Source organism: Artibeus jamaicensis, unplaced genomic scaffold (genome assembly GCF_021234435.1).
Source record: "Artibeus jamaicensis isolate MK-2021 breed Jamaican fruit bat unplaced genomic scaffold, CSHL_Jam_final contig_387, whole genome shotgun sequence".
Classification (NCBI taxonomy): domain Eukaryota; kingdom Metazoa; phylum Chordata; class Mammalia; order Chiroptera; family Phyllostomidae; genus Artibeus; species Artibeus jamaicensis.
Genome location: NW_026521812.1, coordinates 605,653 through 633,204, shown reverse-complemented (window position 1 = coordinate 633,204; position 27,552 = coordinate 605,653). Strand labels below are relative to the sequence as shown.

At 43.4% G+C, this 27,552-nt stretch overlaps 1 protein-coding gene across 3 annotated transcripts in view; it reads left to right on the top strand.

Annotated features, from left to right (window-relative positions):
- The first annotated feature begins 1,419 nt into the window (after positions 1-1,419).
- The window catches only part of ARFGEF3 (ARFGEF family member 3), a 171,502-nt gene continuing 145,369 nt past the window's right edge, over positions 1,420-27,552 (top strand). For all 3 annotated transcript variants that reach the window (XM_037148814.2, XM_037148813.2, XM_053664860.1), the window contains exons 1-2: positions 1,420-1,852; positions 7,910-7,961. In XM_037148814.2, the coding sequence (XP_037004709.2) occupies positions 1,768-1,852; positions 7,910-7,961 (137 nt within the window). In that variant the 5' untranslated portion in view covers positions 1,420-1,767. The remainder of the gene's footprint in view (positions 1,853-7,909; positions 7,962-27,552) is intronic.

Here is a 27,552-nt window from a genome sequence, read left to right as displayed (position 1 = left end):
CCTCCCACACCTCGGGTTTCTGGTGGCTCCTTCTCAGCCTCCTCTCCAGGCGTTCTCTCCTCTGCCCACCATCTGAGGGAAAGAGTTCCCCACCTTCCTCCCTGGCATCCTGCCCTTCCCATTTCATTCATTGCCTCCCAGCAACCTTTGCCTAATCCTAGGCATCAACAATCTTAATACTTAAGGGTGTTCGAATTCTCATTTTTACCACAGAGCCCTATTCTGAGTTCCTGACAGTAGGTAACACACCCCATGGTTCTCTCATTATCACTTCAATCTGAACACGTTTAAAACTGCACTCATCAAATCCCGGATTCTGAACCTTCTCTCCCTCGCTTTAACTTGGAGGACGGGTCACCATCTTCCTATTTTCCCAAACAAGACATTTGGAAGACATTCCATATGCTACCACACCAGCGGCTGAATCCTACTGCTTCTACTCCCTAAATATCCCTTGCTCTATTTCCCTCAATTCCTTTCCACCCACATTGGCTTCACTCATTTCTCCGCTACAGCAAACTCTTCCTATGGTCGCAGTTTATTTTCCTCACTACTGCTACATTTGCATTTTTAAAGAAAAATCATCATACTTTAAATTCTTTCATAGTTCCCAGTTCCCAATCACAGCTCTCAAAACAAGGGGGAAAAAATGAGATTTCTGCTTTTCTCCCCCTTTCCTCCACCCCATGGCCTCCATCAGTGAAGTCTTGAAGTGACTGAAACACGGGGCACTCTCCCCAGGTCTGAGGCCTCCCCTGGCCACCGGGTCGCCTCCCAAGATCAGCCTAAGGGCTCTTCACTGGGGAAGTTTTCCTTATCCGCCCTCTCCCACCCCAGTGGGAGTCAGATGGCCCTTTGCTCTTGTACCCCAGTGCGCCCCCTTACTCCCCCCCCCAGAGGAAAACAATTTAGCACAAGAAAGAAAAAGAAAGGAAAGGAAAGGAAGGGAAGAGGATTTTATAAAGGGGTTTTGGATTCAAGATATTTTGAGTCCAGCTCCTGTTGGTTTGGGAAGTAACTTATCCTCTCCAGGTTAGGTTTCTTCATCTGTGTAATGGGAATATTAACCTCTTCACACACAGACAGAGAGAGAGAGAGAGAGAGAGAGAGAGAGAGAGAGAGAGAGAGAGAGAGAGAGAGAGAGACTGTTGCGTACGGGTTGAGCACAGTCAGACTAATCACTGGGAGTGGTACCTGGAGTGGCCCAGAGGAGCTGATCATTAAATAGGGAAAGCATAGAGCAGGGGGTGCAGGGGCCTCCGCGACCGGGACAGAGCCGCTCCCCTCGTCCCAACCCTGCCCGCCGGGTGCAGAGGGTGGAGCGGGGTGGACAGCGGAGAGGCCCCTCCCAGCTGACTGCCCGCGGTGATCAGATGCTTCTTAGGGCCGAGCCCTGCCAACAACGGGCAGCAGGCCGACTCAGGACATCCGCCTCCACCTTTCCGCGAAGCCTTCCTGTCCCAGGGGCCATTCTCAGCGACCCGGTTTGGCGAGCGCCATTCCAGCCTCGAGCCCAGAGCCCACCAACGCCGCCACCGCGCGCTGAGCGCACCTGACCCGGGCGAGCGGGCGGGGCGGGGCGACGGGACTGACGTGGCCCGCGGCGTGGAGCGGGCGTGATTCATCAGCTGCCGCACCAGGGCCGGATGCTGGCGAGCGCAGCGGCCGCCTAGGCGCTCAGGGCCAGGGAGCAGCGGCGGCGGCTTTCCCTCTCCGGCCTCGCGCGCTTCCATCGCTGTCGGCTGCCAGGCCCCTGCGAAGCTCAAGATGGAAGAGATCCTGAGGAAGCTGCAGAAGGAAGCGTCTGGGAGCAAGTACAAAGCCATCAAAGAGAGCTGCACCTGGGCCCTGGGTAAGCGCACCGAGCGGAGCGCGGGGCGCTGGGCACCTGCTGTTGGGTCGCGCGTCCCTGCTCGCCGCCGCCGCCGGAGGGCCGCGCGGGCTCAGGCTGAAACGGCCCTGCGTGTTGGGCGCTTGCTGAGCATCTGTTATGCATGCATTTCGTGCAGTTACACGAGTTGCCTCGTTGAACTGATGTACGTAACGAGAATCTTGGTTCAGGTGTTGACATCCGTCCACCACCCCTATGGTTCGTTTATCTTCTCCCAAACCTTAACGGGGAACCTCTGTCCTCCACGCCGGGTGGGTCTCTTCTCCAGATCCCCAGCACAGTGGACCTTGGTCACCCGTCTCTGAGGGAGACAGGACCGCAAGCCAGTGCGAATCCAGGGGTCCAATTCTGAATCGCCCCGTGGAAGACGGAAGTTGGACCATCAACCCCGATCCCGACACGTAGTCGAGTGTAACCAGGAAGGACTAGGTGTTTCATTTGATTTTCCTGATAAAGGCCAGTTTGTTAAGTATGAGCTTTCATGTTCATGTACATGAAAAAATAACATATGGGTGGGATTGGGTAACCTTTGCAATGCTATTGTGGTCTGGCCTTCAGACAGGTGGGATGGAGCCGTGCAGGCATTGAAGTAAGTTCCAGGTAGCAAATGTGTGTTTCCTGTCCGACCCAGGCTGCAGAACTCCACCTCTGAGAAAGAGGGAAGGATATGGTCAATCGAGGTTGTCTGGATGGGAATGCAAAGAGATCAGGGACATACACTGGGCCATAGTGATGCGTTCGAAAAAGGAAAGGCCAAGGAGAAACCCGGGCAGCTCTGTGGGCCTCTGGCTTTGCCCAAGTCTGCATATGTTTCCTCATTTGCCACTCAATTAAAACATAAAATTGAAATCCTTTCTCTCTCAACCAAAAATAATCAGTGCTTGTCCCATTACACTGAAAAGAGAGAGAAATGCCAGGTTTCCACTAAATGTAAAGTTCTTAAGGTGCTTTAGATGACTCTTAATATTTAGGTCTGAATTCACATATGTTTGGGGCTTGTGAACAGATAATCGGAGTAACGTCATTTTTTTTAACATCTGCACATTTTCACATTATTTTCTAGAATATTATCTAGGAAGTTGATCTGGAAGGCAGAACCAAAACCTGACCATTTGTTTACTATTAAAGAAAAATGGACCAGATAAATCCTTGAGCAGTCAGGCTCTTAAAGCCACAGTGCTGGTTTTGCGTTGCCATTGTCATTCAGCCGAGTGATTCTCGGAGCTAGATTCCCAAATGCATCTATTGAACGGTCACAGATGGCTGAGTAACATAATAAGCAGGACCCAACTGCACTCTAAACACACCGTTCCTTGTAGTCATGATTATTTTGCTGTAATTTAAGCAGATTTTGATAAAAGGGAGGAGAAGGGTACTCTAGTGCTTTTAATGTTTGAACTTGGGTGCTCAGCGTCCTGTTAAGTTAAACTGCAGTCTTGCTGAGTTTAGGTCCTCAAAGCTACCCAGGAAGGCCAGAGACAAGGCAGGTAGCTTGTCTGAGTCTAGAGCCTGGAGCCCAGCCTGACTATAAGAATAGAAAGGTTTTATTTTTCTAGTTAGCAAGCTAAGACGTGCAGGCAGCAAAGGGTTAAATAACAGTGCAGGGCATTCATTGTGTAGGCTGCAGTGAGTCAACCAGGAAAACAGATCAAAGAAGTGGGGGCGACTGAGGTCGTGGGGGTTGGGGGAGGGGAGGGGGGTGAAGGCCCTGAGCTGGTGGGACTTTCAAAGTAGATTTGACCTTAAGAATAGATAAGCCCTGGGTTCCTTCTTTTCCTTCCTTATTTATTTAGCCTACATTTTTTTTAAATTAAGACCTCCCCTGCCCTGAGCGGTGATAGGTATAGATGAATAAAATCCTCCCTGTAGAAGTTTATTAGAAGGTTTATATCAGAGGGAGGATGCAGCATGAACAAAGGCACGGAGACAGGGTTTTCGGATCTTTCCTACTCCAGTCCATGTTCCACTGTTCCAGCTCTTTTTTAAAATAAATTTTATTTTGATTTATTTATTCTTTAGAGAGAGGGAAGTGAGGGAGAAACAGGAGAGAAACATTGATGTGAGAGAAAAACATGGATCAAGGGACAGAAAAACATGCTGATAGGCAACCCCACCCCAGCCCAGAACCCACAGACTCACAATCTAGGCATGTACTGGGACTGGGAATCGAACTGCCGACCTTTCACTCTGTGGGAGGATGCTCAACGAACTGAGCCACAGTGGTCAGGACCATCTTCTTTTTGTTGTTTAGCTATAAAATACTTTAACTCCTCTGCCCCGTAATTTCTTTATAGATTAAAGTATACATTTTTTAGAACTCTCTTCGAATCTAGCCCCAGCCTTCTTTCTTCTTGCTCCCCCACCAAGGGTTCAACAGTCTCCAGGAAGCTGCAGTACTTGCTTGAACACACGGTGCTCTGCACACTCCCCTGTCTCTGCCCACGCTGGGCCTTCCGCCCGGAATTCCCTTGCAGTCTCCTAAGACCCAGCTCACTTAGCAAGCATTCATTCCCAAACTGTTGAAGCAGCTGGTCCTCTGGGTCCAGAGCCCGCCCTTATGACTTCTCTAAAGCGCTTACTACTTTGGATTACAGTCACTTGTGTGCACAGCCACCCTTCCAGGGGCAGGATAATTGATAAATACATTGGATTCAAGAAATAAACAAACAAAAACCCCTCATTCAAACTGACATAAGCAGAACAGAATTTATTCACTCTATTAACTAAATATCCCTTGGAAGGCTGTGGGTTGAGTTTGGTTTGGGAATTAGACACTGGTTCAAAGACCTTGCCCTGCTCTTTTTGAGGTATGTCACATGCTCTGTGTGAGCCTGCAAAGCTTTGGGCTTGTGGATCATCACACTGGATCATCTAATGGAAAGGGGGCATCAGCACACTGACCATCTCAGGAGAGAGGGACCACCTCCCACGTAGACCATCTTGAGGGAAAGGGGTCATCTCCCACTGGGACCCTCATGAGGGAGAGGGGTCATCCTGACATTTAGACTATCACAGGAGAGAGGAGTCATCTCCCACTAAAATCATCCCAGGAGAAAGGGGTCATCTCTTCACCTAGGCCATCATAGAGAAAGGGACCGTCTCTCCCTCAGCCCATCATGGGATCATCTGAAGAGAGTAGAGCTCCTCCAGTCACTCCTGCTCAGTCCTTGTTTCACTTATTCTCTCTTGGTGTCGCTGGGCTGTGTGTGTGTCATTGAATCAGTCCTCTCACTGAAGAATGGAATGAGCTGACTGGCTTAGACCTGGGCTCCGAGGCCCAGTGAAGTCCCAGGGCCAGGAAAGGACCGTATCCTCAAAACAAAGTGGGATGCTGCCTCAGAAGGCAGGTAGTGGATGCTGGTCATCGGAAACGACAGATGGCCGCCGTGTGGATGCAGCCTCTTGAGCGGTGTCCGGGAGTGTTGCTTGTGCTTCCGTGTGATTTCTGCACCTACAGTGTGAGAGGCGGATGTTCAGTGAATAAATCAACGTGTTAATGACTTGAGGTTGAAGCGATATTCATCTTTTTCTGTTTATAAAGCTTATGTGTGTTCATTTTAGAATACTGAACGATATTCGAACAGTATAAAGAAAAAATTAAAATCACCTGTAATCTCACAACCTACTATAACACCACACTTTGGAGTATTTTTCTTCTGCAGAGTATGATATCATATATGCTGGATTGCCATTTGTATTTTAACTTTTAACTTTAGTGCGTTTATGTCATTAATACTTCTCTGAGAACTGGTATTTTTAATAGTGGCATAATAACTGGCAAGGAATATATATGTATCTCTCCTCTATTTGGTGCTATCTGGTTTGTTAGATTTTTTTTTTTTGGTCAGCGAGGAAATGGCGTGACTAGGGAATAGAAAAGAATAAAGGAGGGGTCAGCTTGCGGAGAGCCTGAGAGACTAGCACTCTCTTTCAAGCACTGGCAGTTCTGGAAGCTTGTGAGCTGGGAAAGGTAGGGTGAAATAGAATGGCACAACATTAGAACTAGAAGGGGCCATGCCTTCATTTTAGACATTTTTAAAACTTATATCAGGGACTCATGTAGAGACTGGGAAAATGCAGGCAAGGAGAACGTTAAGATACTGGAACGCCAAGTAGCGGAAGAAGGATAGTCTATCTACCCACCAGCCTTCCGTCTGTCTTCTCACCCACTTTTCCTTCCAACATAGTTTCTGTTACCTTCACAGCCAAACCTCTAAGCGTGTCCGCAACGAATGTGTCCACATCCTTCACTCACTCTTCCACTCACTCCAATCTCCCTCCTCCATCCTTCCACCGACTCTCAGTGACAAATACAGAGACCTCAATCTAGCAGACCGTCCCCACGCCCATCTTACAGGTCTTCGTGGCCATACTGAGCATACCCGGCACCTGCTTTGCCTTGGCCTCTGTGACCATGCCCAGCCAGTCTTATCAAACATCTTGAGCTGCTCTGTCTCCTTTGCCAACTTCAGCTCCTCTTCCCTGACAAAGCGTTTGAGTTTCTCAGGAGTTAGCCCTGAGCCCTCTTCTCTTACTCCCAGCCCTACCGGAGCTGAACATGTCCGTAACCACAGCATCAGTTTGGCTTCTGAGAATGTGATGCCCAGGTTTCTGGGCACCAGCCCACACCTGCGCTCTGACCCCCAGACCCAGTGCAGCTACCTACTCAGCGTCTCTACTTGAATGGGATGGGCTCACTCCGGCTGCTCTGTGACTCCCCTTGCTCTCTTCCTCTTCTTTTAGCTCCTCTAGCAGTTGTAGAGTTGGGCACTGGGCACGGTTGCATTTTCTGAACGGAGTATAAACCATTTTCTCTGATGAGGAAAATCATGACAATTTGGTTGTTCAGTGTCAGAACCTCCCTGTGGGGAGCAGCGTCAAGTTGTCGTGGACCCTGGCCCTGCCGTGCTTACTGCTGGGCCGAGCTGACCCACGTGGCCTTGAGCTGTTCCCAGCCCCCGAGGCTTAGTCAGGGCTTCGTTTTCTTGTTATCCTGTCTCATCTTAAGGACTGACCACAGTCCGCTCACCGCCTCTCTTGGCCCGTGGCCACAGCGGCACTGATCTGACCCGTTCCATCTTTCTTTTTTGGGGATTGCTTTGCTTACACCAATGTTGTTTTTTTGTCCCCTTGGCACAACAGGCCCGGGTCCTAGCATTGTGGTTTGGCTGTTCTTGCTCCCAAGTCTCAGGACACATTTGGTGTCCATCCTTCCCGCTGCTCTCCGAGCAGGGTGGAGCGAAACGTAGCTCCTCCCCCAGGGAAAATGACTCACACTGACAGGGCGTGTTACCTCTCAGCAGTGAAGAGAGGAGTCAGTGCTGTTCGAAAAACTGGAGACAAATTGGAACCATTGAAATAGAAGAGTTTTCTGTTTTTTTCTTGGAAGAGAACAGTGACCTTTTCATTATCTCCACAACTGGAGGCAGCAGTAGTGTGCATAGTCCATAGTAGTAAAAGTACGGAACATCCACATCGAATTAATGAGATTGGGGGCGAGCCTCCCATAATCTAGTTATGGTGTGGTTAAAAAAGTTTCGTCCACCATGTCATAAATGTGTGCAATAATAATGAGATGTTATGTAAAATGCCTTGTGGAGTTGACATCCCTCACATGACAGTTATCTTCTACTGTGGGTAAAATATTTAAGGGTATTGAAACCATAGTTTCAAGGAAACAACTTTTCCTTCTCTGTTTTTATTGCAAGAATGTAATACTTTAGTCCGTTGTAGCTAGATCAAATTGAAATTCTAGTTTAGGTTAAGAATTTAACTATTCATTCTGTGTCTCTATAGGGAAATAAATCCTAATTTTTAACCTTCCCCAGAGAAGTCTCTGGGGCTATCTGGGGAGAAGTATTTTTAAGTATGAATGATTTGCAGTTAAAGAATTGAGAATTGACTACTTTATAATTATAAAAATTTCTGGGGGGAAAAGAAACTACAGCGAAATTATGTACAATGGAGTTTCCAACTTGTTGCATATTTATTTTCAATTTTGCCATTTTCCTTTTGCAGAAACCCTGGGTGGTGTGGATACCATTGTCAAGATCCCTCCCCACTTGCTGAGGTAAGGAGACTGGAAAAATTGCCCACTGTCTTTTCCTGAAAGCCCAGATAACCTCGTTGGTTCATAGCATGATACTTGCTGACCAATGGCTTTTTCACATACATGAACAGATATTTTGAGGCTGGCATGAAGGAACCTGACTGCATTCATTTCCACCTGTCTGTGGAGGAAGGGAAGTCTGTGAGCCAAAGGAACCCTGTGGAAGTCAGGGCTGAAAGGGTAATGGTCAAGGAGAGAAATGACTATAACCTAAGTGAGGTTAATGGACAATGGACAGTTATCTTCTGCTGTGGGTTAGGATATGGCGCCCCCTATGGGGGGGAATGCAGCTCTACAATGTGTGGGATTGATTCAGTCTCTCACTGGCTAGCTCTGTGGCTGGACACCACGTGACAAAGTGTGCGGCCACATGCAGCAGCCCTGAGACAGTGAACTTATTTCCCTTCCTTCCTCACTGTCCTAATTTTTCTATTTCCCTTCATCCCGAGAAATACATGACTTCTGTGGAAAACTTGGAAAGAACAAAAAAGGTACATGGAATAAGAAGCATAAGTGGTAGGTAAGAAATAGACCAGGTGAGGTTAAGAATAGTATGGGAAATGTAAAAGTCAAAGAAATTGTATGTACAACCCATGGACATGAATTAAGGGAGGGAGGAGTGCTGGAGGGAGGGGGAGTGCAGGGCAGAGGGGGATACAGAGGAAGAAAAAAGTGGGACAACTGTAATAGCATAATCAGTAAAATATACTTTAAAAAACAATTAAGAAAACAGTCCATATTTATACCACCTAAGGATAACCACTGAAAATAGTTTAATGTGGACATTTTGTTTACAAGTTTGTTTCCACTGTGTGTGTTTTTAGTCAACATCAAATGGACAATATTTTCTAATGTTAATATCTGTACTTCAAATTAAAATATTGCATATTCTTCCATTATATGGCTGCTATAACATAATTTATGTAGTAGCTTTCTTATTATTAGACATTTGGATTGTTCCCAGATTTTCTCTGAGATTATTAAAAATATTCAATTTGTAGTCTTTTGTTGGCTCTAATTTCTATATTGTCAGGACATGGTAATTTATTAGGCATTTTGTCTATTTTCAAGTAGGTCGAACAAGAATTATGTTTCTGTCCCTTTAAAAAATGTATTACTTCTTATGTAGATCTGAGATCTGCTACAGGCTGATGTACTGTGAGGGAATTCATGTGTTAGTCAAACTGACTGCACTTTCCTGTGCATCAGGCTTCCCGATAGATGGCCTGTGTGGCAGCGGCATCCTTGCCTGGAGGGGGGCAGTGACACCTTGGGTGGGGCGGTGGCCCCTGCACTCTGGAGTCTGTGAAGATTCTCCAAGAGACACAAAGTATGGGTAGTTTAGGGGGGACAATTCTGGGTCCCCAACTTCTGTAGGTACCAAATGGATTTAGCCACATCTTCTTTTCCATCTCACTGCTTACAGTCACCTTTCCCTGCTTGACAAAGGAGAGGCAGGGCTGTCACTGTGGCTTCCTGAACCCACAGTGTGTTGTCCTGTGGTGCAAAACTCTCTTCCCACTTGCTCCGGCCTGCGGAGCAATCAACTGGGGCTCGACCACCTACCTAGAACAAATGAGTTGGGGGGACAAGAGGCTCGAAGAATGGCAGCAAGACAAAAGATTCTGATCAAGCTGCAAACTTTATTTTTCCGAACTGGGTGTATATATATGGGGGGGAGGGAGAGGAAGGAGATTAGGTTGCTTGCTATTGGCTAGCTTGAGACAAAGAAGGGCCCGCTTATGTATTGGTGCAACTGGTACTCGTGGACACCTCATGTGCCTGTAGCTGATTGGCTTGTGGAGCACATGCACACCTCATGTACCTGTAGCCGATTAGCTTGTGGAGCGCACAGGTTCCTGTAATCAATGCCATGTTTTTAGCTAGAAGCCAGGTGTAAGGTTCCCAACACCCACTGACAAAGGCCTATGAAAATATTGGTATCTCTGTTTATAAAGGGATGGATATGATGACCCATGCACACATCTCTTTGTAGGTTAGATTTTACTTCTTAACTTTCAGCAAAATTGAAGGAGGACTTAATCTGGTTGTAAGATTATACATAAAATTTTTTATAAGTCTTCATTTAGTTCTTATTTATGTAAACAATGTATGTTACTGCTTATTTGTATAAAAATGGAAAAAAAGGTATGGAATTGATGATAAACCCTACCTTGTTAATAGCAATAGAAAATACTCATCCATAGGTATATGAACTAACTGAGGAGAGCTAGCTCTATCCATTTCTTTAGAAATGCATTGGCAATTAAATTGTACTTTCTGTGTTAACTACATTAACATTCTTATAAGTCATTATTACTGCTGTTTGGGCCCATTGTGCGCATTAGTAATGATAGCTCCAACCAGAAGAAAAGTGAACACTTAGCCTCACGGTCACAGGAAATTTTAAAAAAATCACTTTACACACATTTTTGTTATAGAGAAATATAATGGGAAGATTAATGGAAGTCTTTCAAGCATTAAAACATAATATCAAGAGAAGACTCTGTGGGGAAGTGGAATGAAAATACGAGTTCAAGGAAAAAGAGAACAATGCAGCCTTTTTTACTGTGAAAGGAGAGCTTGTTCGTGCATTTTTTTATGGATGAAGGTGGTTTTAAAATGGGTGTGGTATTTAGATTTCATTACACATACTTAAATGAGTGAAATGTTTTAATTAAAATGTTTCATAATTTCAATATGCCAGAATTATAGCCTTCGCAATTAATTAAAATTATAATTAAAAATTTAAATGTTAATTTAAAATGTGTGAAAACCAGAATTCTAAAGTTTTCTTGGAGGCTGCAGAAGCAAAAACATTTGATGACGTTGCTTTAGAGCTTGTTTCCCAGGCCGGGGGCTGGTGGAAGCCACAGGAGGGCTCCTGGCTCCGGCTGGGAATGGTCCTCAGGAGACAAGTGGCCTTCTTGAACTCTGGGTGCATGTGGCCAGATGAGATGGATAAAATACAGTGTTAATGGGCCTAAGGACATGTGTTCTGTCCCGTTTAGACATTTATCTTTATTTTTATCCATGGTTTTGAGGTGTACTTAGGAGCCAGCTAGCTATCTCTTTTTTTTAAATCTCACCCAAGGAATTTTATTATTGATTTTTTGAGAGAGAGAGAGAAACATCCTGGGTTGCCTCCCATATGCACCCCGAGTAGAGATCAAACCCTCAACCTTGGTATGTGCCCTGACCAGAATCAAGCCCGAAACCTTCTGGTGTACGGGTGGATGCTCCAACCAACCAAGCCACCTGGCCAGGGCCCCAGCCAGCAATCTTATAATACAACCCATAGGGGAGAGTCACAAAATTGGTGGGAAGGATGCAGATGAAGAACTGTGCATGACTCTATATAGGTGTCTTTACTTATCTTCACCATTAGTAGAAATATAATTCAGAGTTTCTATTCTACAACAAAGAGCTGGCGGTGTCATTCTTGTATACAGATGTATCCCAGCTGTGCAGTGAGGTCCACCAAGCATTCTTATACAGAGAATGGAGCCATATGAATGAGATGGCCGATGGGAGCCTTGCACTCAGAGACTTCGTATTCTGAGGGAGGAGAGTGAAGACACATGTAGCTGGGAAACACTATTATAAGGGTGCAGATGTAAATTTATTGTAGAACTTTATCCATATGTGGAAATTTCAGTTTGACCATGATTTGAAATAGTTGGGAGCCTTTTAAAACCTCATTTAGGGTATGAGAATAAGTCATAATTAGAATAAAAAAGTTATTGAGTCAATAATGGTCTGATTTACTATTTTACTTTGTTATCAAGGAAGTGGTATAATGAGGAAATATACTGTAATGGGCTTTTCTCCCTTTTGTAAATCAGTCCTTTACCTTTGATTCATCTTCCCGGTACTTAAATTTTTTAAATTGGATTAGAATAAAAGAGTAAGGGGAAAAAAGACAGAGAGAAAGAGATTATATGTGCCCTGACCAGGGATTGAACCTGCAACCTTGGAGTATTGGGATGACACTCCAACCAACTGAGCTACCCAGCCAGGTCTTCCTGGTACTTTTAAACTCAGAGAGGACTTACTCTGTCTAGTCATTATGTTTTTTTAAATTAAAGTTATTGGACAAATGTTATGTTTAATATGCCAACTTTTTGTCTGAGCGTCTACTCAAAAAAATCTAGTCACTATAAATATCTGTCTGCTCATGAGAAAGAATTTGGATATATTAATTATTTAAATAAAATTTTTCTTCAGTTGTATTTAGTATATGAGAAATAAACCAGATGCACAAACTATTTCTTTAGTCTCCTGATTTTATATTTAGATTATTTTCATTTCTGGTACATAGTCATCTAGATGTAATTATGTACAGATTTTTTATTAATGTTGTTGAAGGTTTTGGAAGGGGCTATAGGAAATAATTCAAATCACAAATACGTTTGCTGTGCTGTTTTTCTTAGTTTTTTTTCTCTTGTGATCGAGTACTTTTCATGTTAAATTAATATTCTGATAAATAATTAGTGATAGTTTTGATCAGTTGTATTCATTAGTAGTGATAGCTCGAATCAGAAGAAAATTGAAAGCTGAGAGACCTATGGTTGTAGCATCTTCTTTTTTTCCCTTTTAACATCAATGGCTCTGAGGACTGTTGTAGAAACCAAAGTCTAGATGTCACAGGAATGATTTTAGTGACTCTGGTAATGTACTCAGTCATGCATAGGACATTGTAAGGGACAAACTCATGATAAAACATTTAGACGGAATTGAAGAGCCATCAGGCATTGCTGATTTCTGCCCCAGGCTTGTTCACTGAGTCAGTGGCCACCCTCCTTATTGGTGCAGTAAGCTGTTTGAGCAACAGGTGTGTAAATTCATGCAGTGTGCCCGTAAGGTTGAGTGGTGAGGCTAGAGGAAGGCCCAGGGAACCAGTCCTGTGGAATGTGAAAATCTTTCCACCTTCCTGCCCTTAGTCTTGCTTTAGATTTTGGGACTGAGTTTTAAGAGTCTTTATCTTCCTCCAGGAGGAGTCTATACCCTCAGTGTACCCTTAACGCCTTTGCTCTTTTGTTATCTTCTTTAACTTTAGATGTTCACGGGGCTGAATAAAACCTGTGAAAGAGCAGACCATTGCTGTGTCCTGCACTCAAGACCATACTTGTTATGAGTCTTCTTCCTTCTGCTTGCTAAAGCTTAGACCAAAGCAACAGGTCTGGAGGTGTTGGGTTAGCAAGCCAATGCTACCCTGTATGAGAGGCTCCAAAATGCTAGGGGGACATTTTCTGAGCTGCTTTCTCCATCAAGATCGTCTACTGTGTGTCTCATAGATGCAACCTTTCTCACTTCCTCATCCTCCTTATCCTTGAAGACTGAGCTGCTATTGATGGAACTGACCCTTCTTTCCTTTGTGGCCTCACTAGACTCTTCTTTTTACATAATTCTGTCCTGGCAATCATGTCAGGTTGGCAGCCATTAACAGGTTCTGTTTTTTGGCCTTATCCTCACAAGAGCTCATGCACATCAATTACTCATTTTTGCACCTTGTAGTCCAGTGCCTTATAAATGTCTGTAGGATGAAACTGCTTCTCCAAATTCTGCATCGCACATACCAGGGAACCTGTGTCCTTATCTAGGTTCTTGGAAAGCATAGTGTTGAGATTCCATTCTAGTGTGGGATGATCCATGCTAGAATGGAATCTCAACTTTCACAAAGGACTTCTAATATCTCACTGACTGAAAGGGTAAGTCCCAGAAAGTAGACCCAGAAGTCCAGCACCCATTGACCTCAATTAGTATAGTCTTAAATCCCCTCCTCTATACTCAACCAAAACCCTGAGGGGTGAATGTGTATTAGATCAGGGGTGAAGAGTTGGTGGTAGTTGTTGGGACCCTGATGTTCAATGCCAAAGGACATTGAAGAGTCCTTGGCTTACCTGGAAGCCACCTGTTGCCTACCCTACCCCACTCCTTGACATGAATTTGACTTGGAGTACTGTATTTCTTTCTTAAAGAATTAAAGAAACTCCACCCCCATCCTGCATCAATCTGGGATTTCCCCTTTCTCCTAGGCGGGTCCCTTACTTATAACAGAACTGGTCTACGTGAGGTGCAACTGTCCAGGGAATCCTTGAGCTATCTCGTTAAGGCAGCCATTGGCAGGGAATCTCTTTTTGACGTTTCTGAGAGCCCTTTGGGAGGAATCCTGGCTGTTACCTGGCCATGGCCCAGCTGCCACTTTGCTTACCTTCTGCGTGATTCTTCAGAGCCAGCCTCGGCCTGCTTACTTTATGTCCACCAGTTGTTACATTTCCCAGAGAGACTCCAACAGCCCTTCCCATTTTTCTCTGTGTGTGTCCCCCCAGCCACTTCCTGTTCCCACCCAGCTGAGCCTCTGCCCCACCCTCTAGATGCTTTATTTTGCCCGCCTGGTCTAGATGCTTCTTTCAGCCCAAATGCTGATGTGCTCCTTCTCCTCTTGATTTGGGGACCTACTGATTTTTTCCTGCAGGGCAGGAGCATGTTCATCAGCATTTATTCTCAGAGAGAACCAACAATGGGAGCTTCCCATTTTATTTGGTATGGTTTTAATTTCATTGTTTTTCTGCTGCTTTTTACCTGTTTCAATGCTTTAGTTCTGTGCTTGGAACTTTGGAAGAACTTCTACAGGATGTCCATTTTTTTGTCTGGTTTTTAAATGAAAAAATATACTTACATCAATTGGGAAGGTTTATATGTGATTTAAAATGGATGAAAGCAGCAAATACCTCAGTGTGGGTTTGGGGCAGGCAGCTTTGATATTATCATTGTTGTTTCTGCCTTTTTTGTGTCATGGAGAATTGGGCTCCCCTTGGCATCCCCTGCTGTCTAGGGGAGGAAGCACAGAATGTCCAGGGAGAATGTCTTCAGCTTGTGCTTACTGAATGGAGAGTATGAGTACAAAGACTGGTACATGCTCCTAGGGAGGGTTCCGCATGATTCCAGGTGAACTGCAAAGGCCTGTGTTTCTCCCAGACGTAAACTCATCTTGACAACTTTTCTCTTGCTGGTTTCTGACTTTCTTCTCTACCACAGCTGACTTTTCTTTGCAGAGGCACACAAATGCAACTTTCGCTCTGTTGCTCTTCTCCTGGTTCTGCACCAGAAAAAGAAAGAAAGAAAGAAAGAAAGAAAGAAAGAAAGAAAGAAAGAAAGAAAGAAAGAAAGAAAGGAAGGAAGGAAGGAAGGAAGGAAGGAAGGAAGGAAGGAAGGAAGGAAGGAAGGAAGGAAGGAAGGAAGGAAAGAAAGAAAGAAAGAAAGAAAGAAAGAAAGAAAGAAAGAAAGAAAGAAAGAAAGAGAAAGAAAGAGAAAGAAAGAGAAAGAAAGAAAAGAAAGACTAGGAGGTTTCAGACACTCTGATTAGTCTAAGCCTGCCTCATCTTCAGTGTTAAGGGAATTTCTTTTTTTTAATCTCAGCAACCTTGCTGGGGGTCCAGGGGATGATTTACATGACAAAGGATTTGTCTAGAGTCACCTAAACTGTTCTAGCTTCTGGAGATCATGCTTAACCTAAACAGGTGCACAGAATTGTCATTTTCGTGTTCACCACAAAAACCAGTCCTCGAGGAGAACGTGGAGCAGCCTTCAGCAGCAGGGATGCTGAGACCCGTGGTAACAATCAGGGTGCCCTGAAGATCCTTCTTCCTTCTTCCTTTCTCTACTGCTGTGGTGACAAAGAGTATTCCTGTCACCTGTTAACATAATACAAGTGATAATACTATTTCCTACCTTACAAACAGCCGCTTCTGTGTGTTATCTGCCAGCCTTTAAGCCAGTCTTAATGGTTTTCATGTTCTATTCCTTCAATAAGAAAGGCCTACAGTTGTTCTTAATTATAAAGCTTCTCCTTGTTAATAGCCCCTGACCTGAAAACAAACTTAAATGATGCAGTCAGTTAAAGAAGTGCATAACCCACCCAGGCTAGGGGGTAGGATCCTGGGCTTGAGTTATGTTTTGTGATGTGAGCAAGATACTAATGTTCAGAAAACCAGCCATTGGCCACTATTCTTCCTTTATGACAAGTAGTTGATGTCTTTATTTTACAGCACTTGGCTCTAAGGGAAGTGCTAGAGGGAAACATGACTCCATTTTGAAAAAGTGTAACAATCCAGTCACAAATTTCCCTTCGTAGGCCTCTTCATTCCCTTTGAATGGAATGAAGGTAGCATCTTGGATGTGCAGGTTATTCTGTGCATGGTTTTCATAATTTAGCTATACCTTACAGGCAATACAGGTGTGGATCTCCTGCTTTTATTTCAAACTATGCCCCTGCCATATTGTTTATTATTATTATTACTTATTGTTCAATTACAGTTGTCCCCATTTTCCCCTCATTATTCTCCCCTGCTCTACCCACCCCCACCTTCCACTTTCAATCCTACATCCCCTCTTGTTTTTGTCCTTGGGTCCTTCATGCATGTTCCTTGACTTGACCCTTCCCCTTCTTTCCCCTATTATCCCCTCCCCCAACTCCTGTGGTGACTGTCAGTTTGTTCTTTATTTCCATGTTTCTGATTTTGTTTTGCTCGTTGGTTTGTTTTGTGGATTAAGTTCCACTTATAAGTGAAATTATATGGTATTTATCTTTCACCACCTGGCTTACTTCACTTAGCATAATGCTCTCCAGTTCTATCCATCCTGTCTCTAAAGGTAAGAGTTCCTTCTTTTTTTTTTTGCTGTGTAGTATTCCATTGCGTAAATATACTGCAGTTTTTTTATCCACTTATTTCCTGATGGGCACTTAGGCTGTTTCCATGGGCCCTCTGTATGTGCTCTTTGGAGAAGTGTCTGTTCAGGTCCTTTGCCCATCTTTTAATTAGATTGTTTGTCTTCCTGGTGTGTGGAGTCATGTGAGTTCTTTATATATTTTGGAATCAAATCCTTGTCTGAAGTATCATTTGCAAATATATTTTCCCGTGTGGTTGGTTCTCTTTTCATTTTGCTGATGTTTTCTTTGGCCATGTAGAAGTTTTTTAATTTCATGTAGTCCCATTTGTTTATTCTTTCCTTTATATCTCTTACACTAGGAGATAGATCAGTGAAAATGTCACTTAGTGGACTATCTGAAATTTTCCTGCCTATGTTCTCCTCTAGGACTTCTATGGTGTCATGACTTACATTTAAGTCTTTTATCCATCTCAAGTTTTTTTTGTGTGTATGGTGTAAGTTGGTGGTTAAGTTTCAATTTGTTGCATGTAGCTGTCCAGATCTCCTAACACCACTTATTGAAGAGGCTATTTTTCACTCCATTTTATGTATTTGCCCCCTTTGTTGAATATTGATTGACCATAGAGACATGGGTTTATTTCTGTGCTCTCTATTCTGTTCCATTGATCTATGTGTCTGTTCTTGTGCCAGCACCAGACTGTTTTGATTACAACAGCCTTGTAATATAGTTTGACATCAGGTATTTTGATCCCTTCTATCAGGTATTGTGATCTAAAGAAGAAGATCCCTTCTTTCTCAGAATTGTGGAGGCTCTTCAGGGTCATTTATGGTTCCATATAAATTTTTGAAATGTTTATTCTATATCTGTGAAATATGTCATTGGTATTTTAATAGGGATTGCATTGAATCTATACATTGCTTTGGGTAGTATGGACATTTTGATTATCTTAATTCTTCCAGTCCATGAACACAGAATATGAAGAAAGTCAAACTAATTTTCACTAGGGGGCCACATCAGCCTCATGGTTGCCTTCAAAGGGCTGAATGTAATTTTAGGACTGTATAAATGTAACTACTCCTGAACTAGGGGCAAGGAACTCAATACTGCTACTGGGTAGAAACAAGGTGCCAGGCCAAATAAAAGAAGGTGGAGGGCTGGATTCAGCCTGCGAAACTTGTGTCCCCTTGTGTTTGCCATCCATGTAGTAGATGCTTCCATTAATTTGTGTCTTCCTTAATTTCTTTCTTCAGTGTTGTGTAGTTGTCTGTAGTACAGATCTTTTACCTTCTTGGTTAGATTTATTCCTAGGTACTTTATTTTTCTTGTTGCTATGGCAAATGAGATTTTTTTCTAATTTATGTTTCTAATATTTCATTGTTGGTGTACAAAAATGCCTTCAAGGTCTGAATATTGACTTTGTATACTGCTCTTTTGCCAAATTCACTTATTAGGTCAAGTAGTTTTATGGTGGAGTTTATAAGATTTTTTATGTACACTATCATGTCATCTGCAAACAACGACAGTTTTACTTCCTCCTTTCCAGGTTAGAGGCTTTTTATTTCTTTTTCTCATCTGATCACTGCGGCTAGAAGTTCCAATACTATGTTGAATAGAAGTGGTGAAAGCAGACATTCTTGTCTTGTTCCTGATCTTAGTGGGGAAGCTTTCAGTTTTTGCCCATTGTATATGACGTTGGCTGTAGGTTTTTCATATACAGCCTTTTTATGTTGAGGTATGCTCTCTCTACTCCCACTTTTTTTAGTGTTTTTATCATGAATGAGTGCTGTACCTTATCAAAATCTTTTTCTACATCTATTGATATGATTATGTGATTTTTGTCTTTTCTTTTGTTTATGTGATATATTATGTTTATTGATTTGCAAATATTGTACCATCTGTGCATCCCTGGGATGAATCCCACTTGATCATATTGTATGATCTTTTTGTTGTATTGCTGGATACCATTTGGCAATATTTTGTTGAGGATTTTAGCATCTATGTTCATTAGTGATATTAGTATGTAGTTTTCTTTCTTTGTTGTGTCTTTATCTGGTTTTGGGATTAGGATGATGCTGGCTTCATAGAAAGAGTTTAGGAGTCTTCCCTGTTCTTGAATTTTTCGAAATAGTTTGAAAAGGATGGGGATTAGCTCTTCCTTAAATGCTTTTGTAGAATTCTCCTGTGAAACTGTCTGGTCCAGGGCTTTTGTACACTGGGAGTTTTTTTATTACTGCTTCGATTTTGTCAGCTGTTATTGGTCTGTTTAGGCTCTTGCTTCTTCTTGATTCAGTTTTGGAAGGTTATATTTTTCTAGAAATTTGTCCATTTCACCCAGGTTTTCAAATTTCTTGGCATATAATTGTTCATAGTAATGTCTTACAATCCTCTGTATTTCTGGGGTATCAGTTGTAATTTCTTCTCTTCCATTTCTGATTTTATGTATTTGGATCCTCTGTTTTTTTTTTTTGATGAGTCTGGTTAAAGACTTGTCGATTTTGTTTATCTTTTCGAAGAACCAGCTCCTGGATTTATTGTTCCTTAAGATACTGCTTATATTGAGGAGCTATACAGATGGATTCCAAGAGAGGAATAGGGACCTAAGATCATCGATGCAGTGACGCACATGGCTTGCTGAGGTGCTGGTGTCTCTCTCTTTTTCACTCTCTGGACTTCGGCATAGTGCAGAGACAGGCATCATATTTAGTTGCTTTGGATACCTTTGTTTATTAAATATTCTATATTTTATTGTATTTTTATTTCACTGCCTATTTATGTGTACTTGAACTGTTAATAAATCGGTAGCATTGTATAACTACACAGTACCTGGTGTATCTTTTTCAAATTAAGGTCCACAAATTTAACACAAGAGATCTCCCTTTACCCATTCTCTAGTCCAGGAAGTACTCTGTTAGTATGATGTTTCTTAGCGTGTCTAATAGCCTGATCATTCACATTTTCCCAACTAAATTTGGGTGGAATGTAATCTACCCTTTTTTAAACCTTTACCATGTGCCAGGGGCTCTCTTGGGTGGTATGCATGCTGGTCTCAATCCAACAGTGAGGCTAGGGAAGTACTGGGTCACGGAGAGACCCCTCAAACCAATCCTGGGTAGAGGCAGAACTGTCGGACCCAAAGCTCACCTTCTTAACCCATTACAGAGTATTACCTTTCCCAATATGAATTTAACACGGAAGTTTATTTTTTCTTATTTGCAACTTATGTGAAAACTTGAGATACATAAAGCTAAATCTCATATGGTAAATTATTTGATGAAGCACCATTATTAAAAAGAATTATTAAGAAATCTGCTATATTTAGCCACTGCTCATTCATGAATGCAACTTACTAATATAGGAATATGGATAAGATCACTTTGCATTGGAATAAATTTAAATGTAATTGTTAAGGAGCTAGAGCTTGTGAAATAGGGTATGTGTGCTAGATTTAGATTTAGGGGTGAGGCATGAATTAGTAGAGCTATTGAGATTAGTATGTGTGCATGACTTTGCCAAGAAATAGCCTAAATTGCCTTTTGCTGTCTGTAAGGAATAAGAAGACCTTAAGATAAAAGAGACATGAGTCTAGAATTGGTGTGAATACCCAGTGGGGAAGCCAGAACAATTGTGTAATTAAATAACTAACTCCATCCTCTCTGAGCTTCTGAAGGCAGGAAAAGACCAAGTAGCAGCTAAGATGGTTTCTTTAGGGAGGGTTAAGGTGAGCAAACCTGCAGAATTGCCAAAAGAAGATTTCGTGTAGGGCTTATTTTTAGGCCTAAACCAAAGCAATGCATTTAGAATAGATTATATTCTTAATAGGAGCAAACTTGGTTTAATTTTGAATTTAAGTAAGTCCAGAGAGAACTGTTGTAGTTCAAAGATTATTTTTCCCCCCGAAACTGTAATTTCTCCATCCTTGGAATAAAGAATTTTATTTTGTAAATCCCATTTTGTTTCTCTGTATTTACCAGCTGGGAAAAAAAACCTTCAAAGACAAGAGGGGTTTTGTATGCTTATTTCAGGGACTGCTGGTGGAGAAGAAAGCAGGAAACTGTGTTCACTGTGCCTGGGTTGTGGGGGAAAGGGGACAGGGAGGGCTGGACACAGAGGACTCCAAGGATTGAGCTGTGGGAAGGCTGTTGAATAACCCCACAGAATTTTTAGTCCAACACTGAAATAAACCTGGATGTGGAAAACAAAATTAGTAACATGACTTTTGCTGAAACGAGGAAGGAAGCACTCAAGTCTTTCGGAGATAGTAAAAATATAGATGTAATTTAAACTCACGAGGATATTTGATTATGAAAGAACACAACTGTTAGTTTAAGGTGTGTGCCAGGCATGCAGTACGGTGGATGCCTTTATAAATATTTGCTCATGATGATTGCCTTGAATGTCGACATCGCGAATGTTCAGCCTTGTATGCTGACATCTCTATTGCAGATATACCTCTGGAGGGGGGTCTGGGCTCTCATGGGAAAGGCAGTGGCAGGTGGGCACAGGTGTCCTGGGTTTGGAGTGGGAGCCAAGCAAGCACATTCCACATGCTGGGAACACAGTGGGGAACGAGACACAAACTTTCCCTCCAAGAGGCTGTCCCTTGCTGGGGGGGAAGTAAACATAATCGAAATACACTAAGTCCTGGTTCTCCCATGTATGACCATTGGGACCCTGAGCTACTCATTTTGCTTGCCAGCTTCTATAAATGGAGACAAACACTGGTGAGGTGCCTCCCTGTCTTCAATAGACCAGTAGGTGCAGAGGAGATAGCTCTAGGGAGGCCACAGGGGCAACCCAGGTCTCCCCTGCAGGGCTCAGCATGCCTGCAGGCCACCTCCTGTCCAGAAGAGCCTCTGTTTTACCTCTTCCGTCAGCTTTATCGAGATGGAATTGACATGCAACATTTTGTAAGTTTAAGGTGTACAGTGTGGTGGTTTAAGTATATGTTGTGAAATGATTACCACAATAAGGTTAATAAACATGTTCATCAGCTCGCATAGTTGCCATTTCGCGTGTAGTGAGAACTTTCAAGATTGACTCTCTTAGCAACTTTCAGGTGCACAGTGCAGCATTACTAACTAGAATCACAATGCTGTAGCATTAGATTGCCAGAACTTACTCGGGTTATAACCGAAGCTTGTACATTTTGGCCTCCTTCACCCATCTTCTGCCCCCCCACGCCCCTCATCTATGACAAACCAGCAATCTACTCTCTTTTTCTATGAGCTCGGTTTTTTAAACATTCCACATATAAGTTAGATCATCTGGTATTTGTTTTTCTCTGACTTCATTTAGCATAATATCCTCAAGCCTCATCCATGTTGTCATAAATGGCAGGATTTCCCTCTTTTTATAGTGGAATAATAGTTCATTGTGTGTGTGTGTGTGTATCAATGTGATATTGTGGTTTGTAATTAGAAATACATATATTTGGTCTTTGTGTCTGTTCTGGCACAGAGCCCCTTAAACTGTTGGGATTTGCAAAGGGGAAAAAGAGATGAAGACGTGTTGTGTTAATGAGTGACATCTGGAAAGCCCGTAGGGGCTGGGTCAGTGGAGCCAATCATGTAATAGAGGGCTGGGGCTTTCGATCCCACCCCCGAGCTTGGGAGCTCTTGGTCAGTGATTTAATCAGCCATACCTGTGTAATGGAGCCTCCGTAAACACCCGAGGGCCGGGGTTCGCAGAGTTCCTGGGTTGGTGAACGTGTGCGGAGCTGGGAGAGTGTGCGTCTGCAGAGGGCATGGCAGCTTCATGCCAGCTTCCTGCCTGTGCTGCACTGTGCATCTCTTCCGTCTGGCTGTTCCTGGCTTTTCTCGTTTTGTAATAAACAGGTAATCTAGTAGGGAAAACATTTCTCTGAGTTCTGGGAGCTGCTATAGCAAATTACCCTAAGGGTTGGGGGGAGTTTATTGGAACCTACATTCTGTAGCTGGTAGGTCAGGAACAGCCGATAACCTGGGCTTGGGCATCTAGTCTGAAGTGGTGGTGGGGTCAGTCTTCTGGAACTGAACCCTTTCCCTGTGGAATCTGATGCTCTGTCCAGGTAGGGCGTGTTTGAGTTGAATTATAGGACAACCAAGCTGGTGTTGGTGAATTGCTTGTTGGTGGTGGGGAACCCATCCCCCACGTTGGAACTGGTTGCATTTCTGACATTTTGGTCTCAAGTCCTTTTATACTTTTAAAAATGAGGACCCCAAAGAGCTTTTTAAAATTTACATTATAGTTACCATATTGGACATTAAAATAGAAATTTAAAAATATTTGTTCGGGCCCAGTAGCTCTCTTGGTCGGAGTGTTGTCCAGATATGCCAAGGCTGCAGGTTTGCTCTCCAGCCAGAGTATGTGCAAGAATCAACCTGTGAAGCAACTGTTCTCCCTCTCACAGCCTGTGGCACTGGGTCATGTTATTATACATAAGCCATGGCCCTCGAGATGGAAGTATCCCCATAATGACCCTGCTAATAATGTACTCCTTACTGGGGTCTTATGAAGACTACATAAAATATGAAATAAGATGGTACTCTGCAGAATGCACAACAAATCTTAAGTCAGATATCGTTGAATTCACTATATTTGGGCAGTTTACAACATGATTAGGGTTGTTTTTTCCCCCTTCGGTGCTGTTTCAAAGTGTGAGTTTAGAGAGGAGAACAAGGTTCTGAGAACAAAGGAGCAGAGAAGTATCTGGATTTCAGTAGTGTTATTTCTGATTCCTACAAATACGAAGAGGCCTAATTGATCCTTGGGAGTCAAAACAAATCAGCCTGAGCAGGCAAGATCTGGAAAACGTCACCACGGCACTTTTAAACGTCCTTTAAAATAAATTCTGGCACCTGAAATAACGGAACTGGAATCGAATGCTGCTCTTTCGGTGAATTCCTCCATTTTTACTTACAGACTCAAGACATCCCCTTAGGTGGCCTCTTCCGCAGCAGTTCATGATGAGGGTGGCGTTGGGGTGGTTCTCAGTGGTACTGCCATGCATACCTCCCTAGAGGTAATAATGCTTTTGCTTTGTCATTAACCAGAAGCACAGGGGCTTTCTTTAACTTTAGGAGGTAATTTTTGGTATTTGAACTTTTTTTTGACCTTTGATAATTTTTCTCTGGAACAGAAACCTTTGGTTTTCTACTGAACATCTATCCACCCACTAATCCAACAGGACCAGACTGGGTATGAACATGGCCTTTATCGTCAGCTCTGTGCCTCGGCGGAGGCTGCCGCATTGCAGACACGGCTGTCTGGTCTGGCAGGGCTTGTCCTGCATCAGATGCATTCAATACGAATCTGAATGGAATGTGAGAGGGGTGCTCTCTCAGGCCCTGGCTTTGCTGTGAGGAGAGTCAGCCAGGGGGTAAAGCTGACACTACAGAGGGTGGATCAGCAGAAAGATGGAAAGAATGTGGGTTCTAGGCTGTGTTAGGGGGACACTGAATGGCCTAAACCTGGAGCCAACCTGCCTCCTTGTTTAAGCCACTTAGAGAGTTGGATTTCCTTTCACTTGCAGCTGAAAGCATCCTCGCTGATACAAACTTATTAAAGGAGTCCACGTGACCCTCCGGGATCCCGGGGAGGGAAGGTAGCCCAGGTGAATGTGGCAGCCACACAAACCTGAAGGTTCATTGGTGGGGCCCTGCTCCTCTCGTCTAGTAGGCATTGGGCCATTTTGTTGTCTTTAATTCCTCTGCGGCCCAAGTATTTGGTAATTCCAGTGAAATAGTGGGGAGAGCTGAGACACAGGTGACATTTACAAGGCGTGGGCTCCTGGAAATGGGGCTGTGGCACTCTGTCCCACACCCTAAGCACACAGGACACAGACACATGCTGTGACCTTGTGCCTCTGCCAAAAATAATTGATTTACTTGTGAGCTTAACCCCACCCCCAATTCTGAACTCCATCATCCTTTGCCAGGGCCCCTGGTGTAATGTGCCTGTCCCTCAGCATTGAGGGCTCCCAATTATGGAGCACTGGTCTGTGCCAGGAATTGTACTAATGACTTCATGCATTGTCTTATTAAATATTACAGTAAGGACAACAGGGTACTAATGTAATCTATATTGCAATGGTAAGAAAACAGACGGGAGTGATAGAATCTTTTGCTTGAAGTTACACAGCTAATCTGTGATAGTTTCAAATATAGCTATGACTTGAAAATTGTTTTTGACTAACAAACTCTATGTCTTTAATGCATATTTGCTGAGTACCTGTCTTTTACATGTATTAGAACAGGGATTATTGTTGTCCCCATTTCTTTGTTTCCCTTTTCACTTTTGAGAAATGTATTGGGACAGAACACACATATGTCAGTACTTGAATATTGGTTCTCTTCCAGAAATAGGCTTCAGCAGAGTGTATAAGTTGTGAATGTATTCAGCTGTAAGTAATGGAAAGCCTAACTGGCTAAACAAAATAAGGCTTAGTTTTCTCATTAGTAGGCAGTCTGGAGGTAGGCTGTCAGCACTGGTATGTCCAGGCCTCTGTCAACCTTCCACTGTATTTGGTTCTTCATATCCCAAAATGGCTGTTTCAGCTCCAACCATCACATTCCAATCCGAGACAGAAGTCAGAAAGGCAAAAGGCAGAAGGTCCATGCCACCTAAATAGGTCTGGTCTTTTTTTATCAGGAAAGCAAAAGTTTTTCCAGAGCCACAAGGTAGGCTGGAAAAGCAGGCAACAGGATTGTTGGGAAAGACTTAGAGCAATCTCGATATACCTCTTAGGGCTGACCACAGTGTCAGCTGAAACCAAGCTGGAATCTAATTGCCAAGGAGGCTACTAAGATGGCTAGCCACCCATTTGGAAGAGGTAGAGGCTATTATAATTTGAAGAGACGATAGACCCCCACCTTGCAGGCAAGACAGTTGAGACTTCTAGAGAGCACAAGTATGTGAGCCAGGACAAAAGAAGAGGGCTCATTTCCTTAGACTGGTCATTTCAACCGTGTGCTGCAAGAATTTTTAAAACATGCAATACCTGACTTTACTCATGGGCACTTACCTCTTTCCCCTTAGATTGCCAAGTAAAAATATGACAACAGCCAACACAACAATAGTCATCTCGTGTGAATGCCCTGCCTTGCACCGTAAATACCCAGGTCATATAGTAGAGTTGCATCTTATTGGTCATGCCACATAATAAAGTGGCGTCTGATTGGTTAATTCTTGGTATCAGCAATCCTTATATACAAGTATAGACCCTGACTTTTTTAAAAAGTCCCTTTTTACCACTTTTTGTAAGTCAATCAAATTAAACTATTTTTTGTCAGATTGGCAAAAAGTATATTTTTGGGTGTGTGGCAGAATTTGACTAGTTTATGTGCCATGCATGAGATGAACAAGGTTGAAAATCGCTGCCTTATACATACTCCACTGCTCTTTTCACTATGCCTTCCTCATATTTCTATAAACTGTTTACTCTCAAAGATCTTTTATCCTTTTGAAGTGGTCCGGAAAGGGCAGAACGTTCCTATTGTAGTATCATATGAATAGAAACTACCCCTCAGAGAGAGTTACATGTCCAGAATTGCAGCCCTCATTTGTTGGCCAAGATGAACCCACAGACCTCTAAGTTGGCCAGAGTTCTCCTAATAGACCCCATTGCCTTCTGACACTGATCTTCCCTTTTGCTGTTGCACTTCAACCAGAGCAGGGGTCTTTGCGTCAGACACCCTGAACTTTCTGTTGGGCAGGCCCAGCCTGCTTGGCACCCAGCAAGGATGGCTCTGGCTTTCCAGAGTTGACTGGGGGGAGCCTACCCTACCTAGGGAGATTGGGTCTCTCTGTGTCTCCAGAGAGAGGACAGCCAGCTACTGTGGCTATGAACAGTGGCGATGAGTAAGTGCCTGTGAACTTGGACTATGCATGTTCATTTCCCAGGTTAATTTGACCCTGTGTTTCAGTCCTTCAGCAGCAGGGTTCCTGGTCATTCTGATCTTGCACAGTGTGTTCCTGCCTCCCCAGGCTGGGACAGCGAGTGCCTCGGTGCCATGTCACCCATCGGAAAAACACCGGGGTGTGAATACTGAGTTGAGTCACCCTGATACAAGGCAGTTGTGTACCCAAAAGAGTGTTTAGGTGGCAGAGTGAATTACTCCATTTTCTGCAGTTTTGGAATCTCTCCCATGAATATTAGCATAGAAAAAGATGGGGTTCCTTTTTATCTTGGAGAAGGAGAGACATTTTCTTTAGTCTACATAGTAGGATTTTATTCATAAACATAATTGTAGCAGAATAACAATGATAGTGTTTCAAATACTTGAATGCTTGATGAAGTCATTAACAAAGCTCCCTTTCTTCCATGTGAACATTTTTATCCACCTTCAGAACCTTCGCTTGTTGGCACTGACTTCTGTGGGCCCCCTTACATGTACTTCCACAAACTCACTGTGTCTCTGGATATAGGGTGTTTACAGCTGAGCCTGTTGCAGAATGGCAATGCTGTGTTTGCTCTCGGATGTGGTCTCAGATGAATGCGAATGCGGAGAATAATAGCAGCCGGCCGACTTGTGGTGACACCCATGAGAAGGAGGATCTAGACAGCCCTCCTGGTTTAGCCAGAGCCCTCGGTCCTTCGTTGCCCCATTTTCCTGCCCTGGGCTGGATTGGTGCCAAGCAGGTTTTACTGTTTTGTGCTTTACTGCCTTTAGGTCGTGAATCATTCGACCAAGAGAACAGTCTGCTACTATTGTTGGGTTTGTTTATTTATTTATTTTTGCCTGCCAGTGCATAAAAAAAATACTGGGCATATTTTTTTTTCCTTCCAGACCATGTTTCGTTCAGGAAGGTCACGTGGTTATGTAAGAGACTTCACATTACCTTGAGTGCAGTGAAGCAGTCTGTTGCTGATGTTCCGTTAACAAACACAACTGCCTTCAG